Below are 12805 nucleotides of genomic sequence, written 5' to 3' on the forward strand. Positions count from 1 at the left end.
GTCGAGAGAGATGGAGTGAAATCCATTGTGGAGGAATCCCCCATGATTGCCAGTGTCTCCGATGGCGCGCTCCTTCCTTGTGGGGACCCTCTCAGAGGGCACTCCCGCCTTAGGTGAATGTTTACACCTCAGGTCACACCTCCCGAGAAACAGACGGAGGGACCAATCGGCATGGTCAGAAGGTATCAGCTCAGGCAATCACCCCTCCCCGGGCCTGGCCTTTACCAGGGGGTACGCGCGTGCCTTACATGTCTACCCAGGGCGGGGAATTACGCGTTACCCCGTCACCGGCTACGCGTGCGAACGCGTGGGTCGGCCTTCAGGCGCGCACAGGGAGGGGGGGGGGAGAGAGAGAGAGAGGGAGGGGGGGGGGGGAGAGAGAGAGAGAGAGAGAGAGAGAGAGAGGGAGGGGGGGGGAGAGAGAGAGAGAGAGAGAGAGAGAGAGAGAGAGAGAGAGAGAGAGGACAGACTGTCTCAAACGCCGAGGCGGAGACCAGAGAAGTCAAGGAGAAGAAGGCAATGAGAAGACAAGGAGAAGAAGGCAATGAGAAGGCAATGAGAAGGCAAGGAGAAGAAGGCAAGGAGAAGAAGGCAATGAGAAGGCAAGGAGAAGAAGGCAATGAGAGGGCAAGGAGAAGAAGGCAATGAGAGGGCAAGGAGATTATGCAGGGGAAAGTGTAAGGAAGACAGTGAGGTGGAGAAGAGCAAAGAAAGGAACCAACCAAAGGAAGGAAGAAAGAAACGAGAAGTGAAAAAGCAAAATGACCGCAAATAGAGGTCGTGGAACCGTCCGTCTCCGGACGCAGGCGCTAACTACCCCCTTGAGGGGGAGGGACTCCTTTTAGTCGCCTCTTACGACAGGCAGGAATACCTCGGGCCTATTCTTACCCCGGACCCGCAGGGGGGAATTTTCCATTGTTGCAACCTCTCAATATACCACAGCATCATCCGCAAAAAGCCTCGGTGAACTTCCGATGTCATCCACAAGGTCATTTATGTGTATTGTCAATAGCAACGGTCCTACGACACTCCCCTGCGGCACACCTTAAATCACTCTTACTTCGGAAGACGTCTCTCCATTGAAAATGACATGCTGCGTTCTGTTATCTAGGAACTCTTCAAACCAATCACACAATTGGTCTGATAGTCCATATGCTCTTACTTCGTTCATTAAACGACTGTGGGGAACTGTATCGAACGCCTTGCGGAAGTCAAGAAACACGGCATGTACCTGGGAACATGTGTCTATGGCCCTCTGAGTCTCATGGACGAATAACGCGAGCAGGGTTTCACACGATCGTCTTTTTCGAAACTCATGCTATTTCCTACAGAGTAGATTTCTAGTCTCCAGGGAAGTCCTTACACTCTAACGTAATACGTGTTTCAAAATTCTGCAACTGTTCGACGTTAGAGATATACATCTATACTTCTGCACATCTGTTCGACGTCCCTTCTTGAAAACGGGGATGACCTGTGTCCTTTTCCAATCCTTTGGAACGCTACGCTCTTCTAGACACCTACGGTACACCGCTGCAAGAAGGGGACAAGTTCCTTCGCGTACTCTGTGTAAAATCGATCTGGTATCCAATCAGGTCCAGCGGCCTTTCCTCTTTTGAGCTTCTTTAATTGTTTCTCTATCCCTCTGTCGTCTGTTTCGATATCTACCATTTTGTCATCTGTGCAACAAACTAGAGAAGGAACTACAGTGCAGTCTCCATCTGTGAAACAGCTTTGAAGAAAGACATTTAGTATTTCGGCCTTTAGTCTGTCATCCTCTGTTTCAGTACCATTTTGGTCACAGAGTGTCTGGACATTTTGTCTTGTTCCACCTACCGCTTAGGATTTTCTGCCGAGTCAGTACATAGAACTTTACTTTCGAATTCATTGAACCCCTCTCGCATAGCCCTCCTCACACCACATTTCGCTTTGCGTAATTTTTGTTTGTCTGCAAGACTTTGGCTATGTTTATGTTTCCTGTGAAGTTCCCTTTGCTTCCGCTGCAGTTTTCTAACTCTGTTGTTGTACCACGGTGGCTCTTTTCCATCTCTTACGATCTTGCTTGGCACATACTCATCTAACGTATATTGTACGATGGTTTTGAACTTTGTCCGCTGATCCTCAACACTATCTGTACTTGAGACAAAACTTTGTGTTGAGCCGTCAGGTACTCTGTAATCTGCTTTTTGTCACTTTTGCTAAACAGAAAAATCTTCCTACCTTTTTTAATATTTCTATTTACGGCTGAAATCAGCGATGCAGTAACCGCTTTATGATCGCTGACTCCCTGTTCTGCGTTAACTGTTTCAAATAGTTCGGGTCTGTTTCTCACCAGAAGGTCTAATATGTTATCGCCACGAGTAGGTTCTCTGTTTAACTGCTCAAGGTAGTTTTCAGATAAAGCACTGAGAAAAACTTCACTGGATTCTTTGTCCCTGCCACCCGCTATGAAAGTTTGCGTCTCCCAGTCTATATCCGACAAATTAAAATCTCCACCCAAAACTATAACATGGTGGGGAAATCTACTCGAAATATTTTCCAAATTATCCTTCATGCGCTCAGCCACAACAGCTGCTGAGCCAGGGGGCCTATAGACACATCCAATTACCATGTCTGGGTGAAGGTCACGGTTAAAGCAGGCTCAAATTATTTCACCTTTCGGATCTCCGTCAATTTCCTTCGATACTATTGCACTTCTTATCGCTATAAACACGCCTCCCCTTTCACTGTCCAGCCTGTCTCTGCGGTATACATTCCAATCTGAGTTTATAATTTCATTACTGTTTACATCTGGTTTCAGCCAACTTTCTGTCCCTAGTACTACGTGGGCATTGTGACCGTTTATTAATGAGAGCAGTTCTGGGACCTTTCTATAGACGCTCTTGCAGTTTACTATTAGCAGATTAAAGGAAGAATGCTGGTGCTGCCATAGATAGACGTCACGGTATTTCTGCCACCACCAGCTTCAGTATGGTGAGACAGATGCTTCAGTGTGAGATGTAGGGTAACTGAAATTAGTTTGAAACTTCAACATCTGAGAGCTGCACTGTGACAATTTACCTTGCAGGTAATTTTTACTAATAAAATCAGTCTTGATCACAAATTTATTCATTCTGGTAACCGGTTTCGACCACGCCTGTGGTCGTCTTCAGACCTACAAGTCAAATACAAAGTCTGAAAATTATATAAAACACAAAGTTATAAGTAATGCATTACCAAAATGCTGTATGAGCAGGAGCCGCCTCCTGGTTGTAGATGACTGCTAGATAGACCAGTGCAATTCTTTCTTTTATACCGGAGGCTCAGCCTTGAAGATATAATGGAGTTCATTCAAATATTAAAAACTACTCTTAATTTCAATTTTTTTCATTTAATAATAAAATATTTATTCAGAAGAATGGCCTTGAAATGGTGAATTCCCTGGCTGACACTGTAGCAGATATATTCCTCAATCATGCTGAAATTCAGTTTTTCAAAAACATTCCAGCAACCGAAACTTGTGTTTACGGTAGAACATGAAAGAACAGTTAATTTGGTGGACCTCACAATTGAAAACAAGAACGGAAAACACAGGATTCGTATTTACAGAACACACACGTCAACTGACGTATTAATAAATGCCCTATCATCCCATCCATTAAAATACAAAACAGCATTTCTTAAAACAATGATACATGGGATATTTAAATTACCTCTTCAACCTGACTCAATCCAGACAAATTGATTCCTGAAAACAGTAGCAGTTGCTAACAACTATAATGCTCATGAGATTTGTGTGTTACATCAAAAATTACAACGAACTCCTGATGCTGTTACAAATTCCAGAAGAAATTTACGAAAATGACATACATGGGACTGATTTCAGATAAAATAAATGAATCATTTAAGAATGGAAATGTGGCATTTGCATTCAAAACCAACAACCTACTACAGATAAAACCAACACGTAATCGGTGAAGGAAATAAATATCAGACGTCGGGCATTGACAAAATACAATGCAACGACTGTGAGAAAGAGTAAATTGACCAAACTGGCCCTAACTTTCTAACACGTTTTAAGAAACATACTACTAGTACTGCACGTACCAAATCAATATTTGGTCAGCATCTTGATGGATACAATCACTCTGACGGTTACATTTCAAACAAATTGAAAATATTACATAATGTACCAAAATGGCCTCTGCTACATACTTTAGAAGAAATTGACATCTATTCACTTTATAAAAGTAAACCGTTATCTGTTTTAAATGAGCAGCTTGAATTCAACGACTAACATTTCTTTGAGCTTTCTGACGATTTGCTTTAGAGAGCTCACTCTTCTGTCTATCATTTGTTAAAAATTATTTAAACCTCTATAGAAGATTTTATACTTTGTAACCTTTATTATTTTGCCAAATATTATTCTTTGACTGAATCTGTTTTTGGAATGCTTACTTCTGTTTCGCTATTAGATTGCATAAATCAAATTCAAATCCTTTTAATATTTTGACACTACGGCTTTTAGTATTTTATTTTACACTCCCTCTGCTTTCCGACTGATGGTATATACTCGACTTATGTTTCTATATTTGATTCATAAAAAAAATTTGTATACTTATGTGAAAGTGATCTTATTCTATGGTAACATTGTCTGAATTTTAAGCCACTCTTCAGTTTTTCCTTTTCCTGTACATTCTACAATTAAACGAGAGTTAAGATAAACTGTTGTATACATAACTTGTGCATACATTTTATTGACCAATAATGCACGTCACCTGCTTCAGTGTTTGTCACAGGTACCCGTTAATTCCGTACTTTACACTGTCTTTGTCTTATCCTTAGTCTTCAAGTAATATTTTTTGTACTTTAACTATATTTTTGCTTATAAGACTCAAATTTTAAGTAAAACTTAACATTGCCGTTTAATATTGTTGCATTTAAAATTTGCAATATATATAGGAGCGTCATAGGCAGTATTTTAGGAAAATGTGCAAGTACTGTGCCCTCTCGATTACTTTCTCAGTTTTCATCTGCAAGAACTAACTATTACCTATCGAATAATTTATACAAATTAATGTCTCGTGTTACACCTTTAATTTGTATATGTGCAGCATTTACCACAAAAAGTCAGTCAACGGTTTTTTTACAGCCTCCTTAATGGAAAGCGCCCTGGTAGAGTGTGTATAGTTTCCGTAAGAACAAGCTGCTGTTCATACTACGTCGCCTGACGTGCCAGCGTTTGCCTATCGATATCGCAACAACCTCGTTGGAGAGTAGCCGGCTGCCACATCTTTGGGATGGCTTCTATACTTACCATGGCAACCGGGAGCTTCTAAATGGTTGTCCAACAAGCCCAGAGAGGGCAACCCATGTACTGTCCGAACAATTTTTATTTATCTCATACGTTTGGTATTTTTACATATTTTATATGAAAATAGCTGTTGAACCAGCCAAGTTCCATGTATGCATATTTTTCATTTTTGTCATTGTACTTATAATCACGAACTTTTATGTTATTTGACTTTTTACTCATTGGTTAGCGATGACGTAAACTGGAGGCTCCGCCCACTATTAAAGAATAACTAAGACGTGCACTGCCCTATCTAGTAGTGATTTACCTCCAGGAGGCGGCTCCTGCTCATACAGCATTTTGTTAATGAATTGTTTTCTAAGTTTGTACCTTTAAACAATTTCCTTTAATGTATCTAGCCCTCTGATCAGACTTCGTATTTGATATTTGACTTGTAGGTCTTAAGATAATCACAGGCGTGGCCGAAACCGGTTACCAGAATAAATAAATTTGTGATTAAGACTTTTCAATAGTAACCATTAGTAATAACTTTGACCACTGCCTCCTCCCACGTTGTATTCTAAAGTAATATCTTGCAGGTCTTTAAACATCTGGTTCACAATTTTGCAACAAGTGCGAAGTACATTCTTCCATAATTCTGTGTGTTACCTTCAACAGCTCTGTCCTTTACTAACTTATTTCACAACAATACATCAATACTTTAGTTTCAGTTCACCCCCGAGCGTAATGTCTGATGAATAGATCTGCGTTAGCACAGGTTGGGTCTAGTAACTATTTATCGAGATGTTGCTGCAGGATGCCTTTTCGAAATATTGAGGGTTAAGCAGTTTTGTTGTAATTGTGAATTGTCGAGATGATAAGCCAAGTAATTACGATTCTTTTTGATAGTTATTTGGAGCTGTATGCAACTTGATACGTTACAGGACGCCTTCCGAACTGTACTCCTACAGGTAAGTAACTGGTGGAACAAGGAAGCCGAGCACTTGAGACACTAACAAACCTCTCACGACTCCATGCAATTAGTGGCCCATTTTATAATCAAATTGACCCCTCAGGTAACTGGCATATTGCAGGTACGTAGATTCTGCAGCCGGCCCAAGGATGTCGTAGGCAATCAACAAAAAGCATGACATCGCCATTAACGTTTCCTAAGACCCCCACGTATGGACTGTCGCTAGTGGCACAAATCAGTCACCCAGCCCGTTACGCACACAGTCAATGACAGAGGATTCTCTCCCCCCTCCCCACAGCACTTGCGGCACATTTCCCTCTTCCATTAAAACCGCCACCGTGCAACCACTTTCTGTCTACTCTCTCCATAATGGGGCCCTACTTTAGTAGGTGAACGAAGTCTGAGGTATGGATCACATCACAGATCTTCTCCTGTAACTATTCCAGCGGTAATTAACGCTTTCATTGTTACGGTTTTAGAGCGCAAAACTGCTACGTTCGTTAGCGCCCAGTCTGACTTAGGAAAAGGTAAAACAAACGAAACTGGAAACCAGCAGCAATAGGAGCGAAACTAAAAAAAGTGAGGAAATTAAAAACAGAAGGGGAAACTTAAAAACCAAAAACTTAAAAGAGCTTCAAATGACTGACGTCATCTCACTGGCACTAATAAACTCGAGACCGCTATTGGCTGAGCGCGTGTCATCTGCTAAAATGGACGATGTATCAGGCGAAAACTGTAGTCAGGCGCGTAACGCAGTAAAATAGGGGCACTCAAGTAAAAGGTGTCTTACCGTCCACAGCTGAGAGCAGTGGGGACAGAGGGGGGGAGGATCGCCGCTTAAAAGATGTCGATGGCTACAAAGACAGTGCCCTATGTGCAGTCTAGATAAAATTACCTCTTCCCGACGACGCATTCGGGAGGAAGAGGTCCAAGCACAGGGAAGAGCTTTCATGTCCCGCAATTTACTATGGGGAAGTGTCAACCAATGTGCGTGCCATAAAAAAACGACACGACGACATAAAACACTCAATACATCGGCGAAGGGAATCATGCGAAAAGCTGCTTGAAGAAGAGAGACTGCAACCTTGGCCACTATATCGGCTGCCTCATTTCCACAAATATCAACATGTCCTGGGATCCAGAGGAACGCCACAGAGACGCCCGCCAAGTGGAGCAAGTGGAGGCAGTCCTGAATCCGATGGACCAGAGGGTGGACAGGGTAGAGAGCTTGGAGACTGAGGAGAGAGCTGAGAGAATCTGAACAGATAACATACTGTATCCGTTGATGGCGACGGATGTATTGGGCAGCCTAGAGAACAGCGTAGCTGCTTTTGTCGGGGCGGGATCCTATCCCAAGTGGGCGAAGGTCACCCGCCTTGCCCCTGGAACTCCAGGGTATGATCCGCCAAGCTGGGGCGTGGTGACATGTCCCCGGTTAGGTTAGATGGGTCCAGACCCCCGAACATGTGGGGGACAGGCCAGGCACCTGAGTAGGAACGGGTCTTTAGCCTTTTGGTGGAAACTCTGTCTATTAGGGGGCGAAGGACGGAGGGTGAATCTGCTCTCCCAGAATGCGGGGGGCATTCGCTGGTAGGGGAATGGGAGAAAACTTCGATGATGCAAAAGTCGAAGAGGACTAGTGCGCTGTTCCCACAGTGCGCTAAACCTAGCAGATCAGTTTTTGAGAACTCTTGGTCGACGGGTGGGAGCGAGCTGCAATTAGCCTCCCTCCATGCCAGAGAGGCCGGTCTGAGGAAAGAGACGGGCCTCCATTTTTCACTCTCTAAAATGTCAATATGGCGGCGGAGAAGAGCGTATAGCTCCGCAGTAAAAACTGAACACTTGTCGGGAAGCCGAAATCGATTTGGGGTGTCGCCAACAATATAGGCAGTCCCAACACCAAACGATGTTTTTGAGCCATCACTGTAAATAAATGTGGCATCCTTCATTTGTGCGCATAGAGCAGCAAATGCCAGACGATAAACAAGAGAAGGGGTACCATCTTTGGGAAACTGACAAAGGTCACGGAGCAGGTAGGTCCCAGGCCAGAGCCAAGGCGGTGCTGTACCCAAAGCTGTCTTAGGAAAGTTGAAGGAAAGAGAATGTAGCAGTTGACGGACGCGGACTCAAGGTGGTAGTAGGGAGGAAAGGCGGCCTGCATACCCTAAATCCAAGGAGGCGTCGAAAACAATGTCATGGGTCAGATTAGCAGGCACGGAAGACAGATGGATAGCATAACGACTTAGGACAGCTCGCCGATAGGACAGCGGCCGTTCAGCAATCTCAGCATAAAGGCTTTCCACAGGGCTGGTGTAAAAAGCTCCAGACACTAAACGTAATCCATGGTGGTGGACAGAGTCGAGACGCCGAAGAATAGACGGCCGAGCTGAGGAGTAAACTATGCTGCCAGAGTCCAAATTCGAGCGCACTAAGGCGCGATAGAGACGGAGAAGGATGACTCGCTCCGCTCCCCAGGAGGCGCCATTCAGGACACGGAAGGCGTTGAGGGATCGCAGACAGCGAGCCGAAAGATAGGAAACGTGGGAGGACCAGCACAGTTTTCTGTCAAACGTAGGACCCAAGAATTTAGCGACGTCCTCGAACGGAAGGCTGACAAGGCTAGATGTAAGGAAGGCGGAAGAAACTCCGTACGACGCCAAAAATTAACACAAACGGCCTTACCAGGAGAAAAGCGGAAGCCTGTTTCGCTGGTCCAAAGTAGAGGCGAACGAGACATCCATGAAGACGTCGTTGAAGAAGGCTGGTCCGTTGAGAGCTGTAGTAGATCGCAAAATAGTCCACGAAGAGGGAGCCCGAGACATCAGGAAGGAGACAATCCATAATTGGATTTATGGCGATGGCAAACAGTACAACATTTAGCACGGAGCCAGTTTTCTTGGGAGGAAGTATGGGAGAAAGTAGTGTTCACCCGCACTTTAAATGTGCGCTCTGCCATAAATTCACGAAGAAAAAGGGGCAGCCGACCTAGAAAGTCCCAAGAGAACAGTGTGCGGAGGATGTCTGTCCTCCAACAGGTATGGTATGCTCTCTCCAGATCAAAAAAATTGCTACTGTTTCGCGTTTCCTGATAAATTTGTTCATGATATAAGTGGAGAGGGCAACAAGATGGTCAACTGCAGAACGATGCTTTCGGAAACCGCATTGGGCAGGTGTTAGAAGACTTCGGTACTCCAGCCACCAGGCTAAACGGCAATTCACCATACGCTCCAAAACCTTACATACACTACTCGGGAGAGAAATGGGGCGATAGCTAGAGGTTTGTCTTTTCCAGTTTCGGAACAGGAACGACGATAGCTTCCGGCCATCGTCTGGGAGAAGTACTGTCGGTCCAAATTCGATTATAAAGGCGAAGGAGGTAACGCAGACTATGGGTTGATAAATGCAGCAACATTTGGATGTGGATACCATCCGGTCCTGGGGCGGAGGAGCGAGAAGAAGAGACTGCACGTTGAAGTTCCCGCATGGAGAAAACAGTATTATAGCTTTCGCGATTTTGAGACGAGAAAGCAAGAGGTCGCACTTCCGCTGCACGTTTCTTCGGGAGAAACGCTGGCGGGTAATTTGAAGAGCTCGAAATCTCAGCAAATTATTGACGCAATGAGTTAGAAATTGTGACGGGATCCACTAACGTATCACGCGCGACAGTCATCGAATGTCGCTAGAGACGAAAAAGTATCAAATCGACTTCGGCAAACTTCCAGCGTCTCGGGCGCATATATGGCAGTTGTGGTTGAAATCGAAGGACACATGGAAAGTGGTCACTCGAGTGTGTATCAGCAAGAACGAAACATTCGAAGCGCCGAGCTAGCGGAACAGTACCGACCGAAAGATCCAAATGAGAGAAATTTGTCGTGGAGGCAGACAAAATTTTAGGGTACCCAGTGTTGAGGCAAAGAAGATCCGCTTGGTGGAAGACGTCTATCAATAGTGAGCCGCACGGACAAGGACATGGTAGATCCCCAAAGCGGGTGGTGGGCATTGAAGTCCCCATTCAACAAATAGTGGGCCACAAGCTTACCAAGATTAAGGAGATCAGCTCTTGCCATTGGTATGGACGATGGAACGTATACAGTACAAAGAGAGAAGGTTCATCCAGAAATGGAAAGACGGACAGCGACAGCTTGGAAGGAAGTGTTTAAGGGGATTGGGTGATAACGGAGTGTCATGGAGAAGAATCATGAGTCTTCCATGTGCTGGAGTGCCTTCAACAGAGGGGAGACCAAATCGGACTGACTGAAAATGGGGAAAACAAAGCGATCGTGGGGACGCAGATTTGTTTCTTGAAGACAGAAGATCACCGGCGAGTAGGATCGTAAGAGGATCGACAATTCCTCCCGATTGGCTCGAATGACGCGGATATTCTAATGGATAATTGACATAGGGTGGACAGAAAATGGATGAATGTGACTAAGGTTGCCGTCAACTCAACGACTGCTCAGAGCTTGCGACCGACAGCGTCGAACGGAATTCAGCCGAAGGCAGAAGATCTTGATCCATAGGTTGTTCTGGAGCAGCTCCTGCCACCAGCGGTCGGCCGCCAGCAGTGCGCCTTGGCGACACAGAAGACAGCAGAGGGCGGTTGCCGCCAGGTGGTGCTGTAGATGATACACGCCATGGCGGAGGAGGAGAGGAACAGGGTTTCTTATTAGCCTTCTTGGAAACAGGATGTTGAGATGAAGGAGGAATCTACGGTTGTGAAGTCGGGATAAGTAAAAAATCTTCACAAGTAGGCTCTTTCTTGAAGTCTGGGTGTCTGATTTTGGGGCTCGGGATTTAGCAGAACCTGATGAAGGGTGAGCCATAGAGTGAGCAGGTGATAGTGGGGAGGTTGAACGGGCAATCTTTGCGCTGGCCGACCTGACGACCATGGCACTGAAGGTGAGATCACAAGTCTTGTGTGGCTGCCTCCTTCGTTGGCCGAGGGGCGGCAAGAACAGTGTTGTAATTACCTGCTTGAGGCACAGTGGGCTTTCGACTGGCGAATAACTTTCGAGCAGCAAAGGTAGACACCTTTCCCTTCACTCTGATTTCCTGAATGAGCTTTTCGTCTTTAAAAATGGGGCAATCTCTAGAGGTAGCAGCGTGGTGATGCATACAATTCATGCAACGAGGGGATGGAGGTGGACAAGCACCCTCATGGGCATCCTTGCTACACGTAACACATTTGGCCGGATTGGAAGATGACTGGCTGGTATGATTGAACCGCTCACACCGATAGCAACACATAGGGTTTGGGATGTAAGGGCGAATGGAAATTACGTCATAGCCCCCTTTGATGTTCAATGGGAGTTGAACTCTGTCAAATGTCAAGAAGACCGTACAGGTTGGAATGATGTTCCTGTCAACCATTTTCATAACCCTATGAACAGCCGTTATGCCCTGGTCAGACAGGTAGTTCTGAATTTCCTCGTCGGACAATCCATCGAGGGATCGTGTATAAACGACCCCACGTGATGAATTTAAAGTGCGGTGCGCTTCTACCCTGACAGGGATTGTGTGTAGCAGTGATGTACGCAGCAATTTTTGTGCCTGGAGGGCACTGACTGTTTCTAACAACAGGGTGCCATTCCGTAATCTGGAACAAGACTTGACAGGACCTGCAATTGCGTCGACACCTTTCTGAATAATGAAAGGGTTGACTGTGGAGAAGTCTTGACCTTCGTCCGGCCGAGAAACAACAAGGAACTGTGGCAACGATGGAAGAATTGTCCGTGGCATAGACTCATTTAACTTTCGCTTGTTAGCAGACATAGTAGATGATGTGGAAACCATTGCGGAAGTATCCCCCATGATTACCGACCTCTGATGGCGCGCTCCCGCCTTAGGTGATTGTTCACACCTCCCAAGAAACGGACGGAGGGAGCAATCGGCACTTTCGGAAAGTATCAGCTCGGGTAATCACCCCTTCCTGGGCCTGGCCGTTACCAGGGGGTACGAACGTGCACTACCTGTCTACACGGGGCGGGTAATTACGCGCTACCCCGTCACCAGCAACGCGTGGGAATGTGTGGGTCGGCCTTCAGACACGCACAGGGAGGAAAAAAGAGAAAAGGAGGAACAATGAAAGGGAAAGGAAAGAAGAGGTCTCAAACGCTGCAGTGAGAAAAGGGTAAAGAGAAGAGGTAAGGAAAAGAGAAGGACACAGGAAGGAAAAAGACATGCCAGCAGAGAAAGCAAGGAATGGAGACGACTGTTTTACAGTTTCGAGCATCTGTGTGCGCGCGCGCGCGCGCGCGCGCGCGCGCGCGCGTGCGTGTGTGTGTGTGTGTGTGTGTGTGTGTGTGTGTGTGTGTGTGTGTTGGTGACGGGGTCACAGTCAGGTCAATGGTCTGTATGAGTATCACTACGTCCTGCTTAGTTCGACCATTACCTGCCAATATACATTCTATTAATACAGCGAGGTAGGCCCCGCCAAGCAGTCAACTGATTCCACATATAGTCCTTCTGACAGGTGGGTGAGATACCGAGTAGGTCATGCTGTGAGTAGACAGCTGTAGTGTCGGTCACGTCGCCGATCATGTAACAGTGTCGACGAATGAGGT

The 12805-nt window shown here is 45.7% G+C and overlaps 1 protein-coding gene across 1 annotated transcript in view; it reads left to right on the plus strand.

Moving 5' to 3' along the window:
• The first annotated feature begins 519 nt into the window (after positions 1-519).
• The window catches only part of LOC126218495 (uncharacterized PE-PGRS family protein PE_PGRS54-like), a 33690-nt gene continuing 21404 nt past the window's right edge, over positions 520-12805 (plus strand). The window contains exon 1 of the mRNA XM_049942126.1: positions 520-616. Coding sequence (XP_049798083.1) covers positions 520-616 — 97 coding nt within the window. The remainder of the gene's footprint in view (positions 617-12805) is intronic.

Source organism: Schistocerca nitens, unplaced genomic scaffold (assembly GCF_023898315.1).
Source record: "Schistocerca nitens isolate TAMUIC-IGC-003100 unplaced genomic scaffold, iqSchNite1.1 HiC_scaffold_115, whole genome shotgun sequence".
Taxonomy (NCBI): domain Eukaryota; kingdom Metazoa; phylum Arthropoda; class Insecta; order Orthoptera; family Acrididae; genus Schistocerca; species Schistocerca nitens.